This window comes from Plectropomus leopardus, chromosome 18, assembly GCF_008729295.1.
Source record: "Plectropomus leopardus isolate mb chromosome 18, YSFRI_Pleo_2.0, whole genome shotgun sequence".
NCBI lineage: Eukaryota > Metazoa > Chordata > Actinopteri > Perciformes > Serranidae > Plectropomus > Plectropomus leopardus.
In genome coordinates, this window is record NC_056480.1 from 17,173,864 (window position 1) to 17,178,186 (window position 4,323).

The following is a 4,323-nucleotide window of genomic DNA, read 5'->3' on the forward strand; positions in this document are numbered from 1 at the left end:
TTTCTTGAGATATTTTACTTATCTGGACCAACAGGTTGTGTTTGGATCTATTTTTATTTGAAATATGGCAAATTAGTGATGCACATTGCATATTAGCGTGGTGAAACATTTAACAGATAATCATTACTAGGGCAGTAGTTATCTGTTAAATTGTGATGCAACAAAATGTGCAAAAACTTCAAGGTGTGACCAACCCATGTGGTCCAAAAAAATAGTGGCTGTATAAACTGAACACTAGGTGGAGATGCACACTAAGGCATGACTGGGATGAGTGTTTCTGGTCATTGCTGGTAAATATGGAAGCAATAAACAGTTATAAAAGGTGTTCAAAATACAGTTCTTAACACAACAATTACAGTTCTTAATATAATTTTCTTTGTCAAAAATGCAGAATTAAAATCCTTTCAAATGAAAAAAAATGCTATTTTAATTATAAGCTTGCTGTTCATAGGCCTCCATTATACCCCAACTTAATGAAATATTACATTAAGTTCACAGTTACTTGATTTAATGGTGCATGTCTGTATTTACATTGTGTGATCTAAGGTACAGCTAAGGCTTCAAAAAGCAATAAATCAAATTCAAACAGTGAATTTTAGAAATACCCTAAACAAACATCAGGTGCCTCATGTACAGTGTGATTAATCAGCCTGGTTTAATTCTAGTAGTAGATATTTAGATTATCAAATGTATTTTTTGTTATTTGGAAAAGTCAAGATGAATAATAAAAATATGTAATACACTGTTTTATATTTGTAATTCTCAGGAAATAAAAAACTCTCTTGTCATAAATTATAATTTGCAAAAAATACATATGGGTAAATCATAGGCCTAGCCGTTCTAACAAGGAAGAAAATATGTCCAAAAATGACCCTTTTAATGATAACCATTTATAATCATGACTTACAAGCAGAGACCCATCATAACAATCTTGTATTTCATCCAGACACCTTCTGAAATAAGCTATAATGATGTGGATTTACCTTATATTGAAATTTAGCATGATTGTGTCAAGAAATAACCCAGATAATAATATGACAGGAAACTTGTTTAATTGTAGAATAAATTATGCACTCATAACATGTCTTCTAATAACACAAGTCTGATAAACTGTAGAGTAAAAATTTATTTTTAAAGAAGTTTACAAATAACATATTTGAGGTATAAGGACACAGTGTTCATCCATAGCTGCAGTTTATCATAAAGTGCCATTTCAGTTTTTTAAGTGTCCAAAAAAACACACTCCACACAGTCTGGTACAGTGTCATCAAATGCCCACACTGTAAAATTTGAAAAGTTGATTTTACTTTAAAGATAGGAGACTGGTTGCCTTGAAAAATGTACATAAATATAACTTTTAGTCTTAACTTATGTGTAGTTTATATCTAAATCCTTAAGTTTAATTAAATCAATCGTTTTACTTTTTAGATACTTCAGTAACCCAACTTTACTAAGCTATACGTCTGTATTCTGCTGGTTGCGAACTAGTCAATCATATTTGTATTTTCTTAAAAATGTCAACAAAACAGAACACGCAAATAATTTTCATTTGATTGTTGGCAAAACCGTCCATGTCAAAATCAGGTTAAATCAGACTAACTGGGTTCACTTAAAGCACAAAGTAATTCCAATTATCACTTTAATTTGCAACAGCTTACGTAAATACGTAAAAACAGCTGAAATGTGAGCAAACAACATTTAGATATGAAGTACACATAAATTAAGATTTATAGTTATATTTACTTTCCTTTCTGAAGGCAATCTGTTTCCATTATTGTATTAAGTCGGGTCAACCTGTCAGATTTTGCAGCGCACCTGTTGCTTGGTTCGTGTTATTCCACCGCACTCTGTCCCTTAGTGGTTTGGACAGTCTCACGCACGTGCACCCCGGGAGACTGTCTCGGGCTCCCAGAGAGGCTATTGTCCGTGTCACTGCTCACTTTCGCGACGCCATCCTCTGAACCCTCCGCGCTGTGCGTCCGCGCGTGCTTGCTGAGGTGGTCGGAGCGCATGAACCGTTTGTGACAAATGGAGCACTCGAATCTCTTCTCCCCGGTGTGCGTGCGCAAATGTCGCTGGAGCTCGTCGGAGCGCGTAAAGCGTTTCCCGCAGAAGAGCCAGTTGCAGACAAACGGCCTCTCCCCGGTGTGCCAGCGCAGGTGTGCCTTCAGGTGAGAGGTCTTGCCGTACACTTTGCCACAACCCGGGATGTGGCAGCTGTGTAAGCCCCTGCGCCGCGGGCTCGTGCCCCCCTGGCCAAGGCTCTCCGCTTCCTGGCAGTTCGGGCAGTCGCATGTGGCTCTGCCAGAGTACCTCCTCGAGGAGGAGCGGGAGGATGCGGGCAAAGAAACGACGGGGACTCCTGTCAGCGCAGGTGTCGTTGTAGACTCCGTGTAGGGAGTCGGGACAGGTGGCCTGAAGCCGTCAAATAGGTGCTGTGTGGCGGGGAGCACGTGCTGGGAGGCACCGGGGCCGAAGGCGGAGCTGTAGTCAGTGCTGTAGCCACTCAGATGAGAGGGTAACCCGGCCGGGCTCTGTGTGTCCACCCAGGCAGTCCCCATGTCCCACCAAGCAGTAGACCCGTTACTCACATCTCCTACTGGCTTGAACCAGGATTCATATGGGTGCGTGTGCATCCTCGGATATATCCCCGTGATTCCCTCAACCGAGGAGGGGAACTTGGTCAGAAACACAGACCGTTGTGCGTGCGCAGGGTCGGGAACACTGTTGTCTGATGGCACAGAGGTCTGGTACATGGAATAATCATTTCCAAAGGGAGAGTTGGTCACTGAGAAAGCGCTGGAGGTCTCCGTCAGTCCGGTCCCGTTACTCCTGCCGGCTCCAGAGGGAGCACCGAGAGAGGTGAAGCTGGCTCCCGGGGCGCCCCTTTTCCAAGGGTGAAAGCCCTTCACGAGTCCCGGGGCGCCATCGGAGAGAACCGGGGAGCAAGAGGGGCTGGGCTCACCGATCCTGCTGCAGGTGGCGGCCAGCATAGCGAGGGGTGCGCTGCCGAGCCGGGGCTCCTCCTGTGGGGAACACAGACACATTTAGGGCCGTCACACTCCAGAGTGATGGCTAAACACGGTGTGCGTAAAGACGCGCAAAGTGTAGGATAAGCTAGAAATATGGAGTAAATCTCGCGATCTGCGCAACGTTTTAGGGCCCCACAACATAAATGAAGTGATGAAAAGTAATAACTTGACATGGTTTAAGTGTTACAAACAGTGGGACTCTGATTTGGATCAATCGAAGACAATGGAGAGCATCACCAAGTGCTTGTCAGCAAACAGCACCAATAAACTACTAAACCTTTTAACACTCTAAGTTCACATTTTTTATTAGATTAATCCCATAAGTGACCGAACCTCTAAAATCATGTAGTTCACTTTGTCTCTCCCATTCACGTTAACAAGCGATTTTTCTAGCTCGACATGATAGGTGCAAAAAAAAAACAAAAAACAAAAAACAACAACAACAAAAAAATAAACACGTAAAAACTGACGAGTGATTATAGGGTATCTGCTGTGGGCTTGATCAAATGCATTGTATTATCATGTGAATATTATTGGTTATCGCAGCGACACTACAGGAGTTTACACCTTGAAGTACTAAGTTAACTGTATTTCCTGAATGCCATAAACACGCATATCCTTTAAGTATATTATAACAAAAAAACTCTGATAAATATGTTTAAGAATAAGAAGAAACACACAAAAATATAAACTTACCCCGAGCAGTGTAGCAGCCATGGTCTGTGCTGTGATGTCTTCGTCCGAGTGTGTGTGTCTGTGTGTGTGCGCGCGGTGACTGGCCGTGATGAGTCCGTGTTTCCCCTCTGAAGGCTTTAGTAGTTGTAGCGTCTTCGTGGCTTTGAAGTACCGCTGAGAGCGCAAGGACCAATCAGAGAGCAGCTCAGACTGTCCGACTGAATGTTTGCGCTCGAGGTCGTCGTAAATCTTAAAAGTGAGGTCTCGCGAGTTGCGCGCTCCGCATTGCAACAGGTTGGAGAAAATATGAAGCTGAAGAAGACAATGCATTGAGAGGAGCTATTTACATATTCTATCTGCTATATTACATATTTACAGTGCTTAAACACCACAAGGTTCCTTTATAGGCAAAGTGGGCAAAATGCAAAGACCCAGGTCACTGTGGTAACTAAAAAGGCAAGTTGTCTCTGTCAATACTTTTGTACCTTAAAATCTTAGACTTACCAAGTGAGTAATTAAAGTGAGATTAGAGACTTGCATGTCTATAAAAGTCTTCGAAAACAGCACAACAATGCATGATATTCAGCAGGACTTAACAATAAATAAATAATTAAAC

At 42.2% G+C, this 4,323-nt stretch overlaps 1 protein-coding gene across 1 annotated transcript; it reads right to left on the bottom strand.

Annotated features, from left to right (window-relative positions):
• Positions 1 to 860: 860 nt before the first annotated feature.
• Positions 861 to 3,937, bottom strand: sp8a (sp8 transcription factor a). Its single transcript, XM_042506492.1, has 2 exons — positions 3,729 to 3,937; positions 861 to 3,026 (listed from the first exon to the last, which is right to left on the bottom strand). Exons 1-2 carry the CDS (start codon positions 3,747 to 3,749, stop codon positions 1,833 to 1,835), a joined length of 1,215 nt encoding a protein of 404 aa, XP_042362426.1. The 5' UTR covers positions 3,750 to 3,937; the 3' UTR covers positions 861 to 1,832.
• Positions 3,938 to 4,323: the final 386 nt, after the last annotated feature.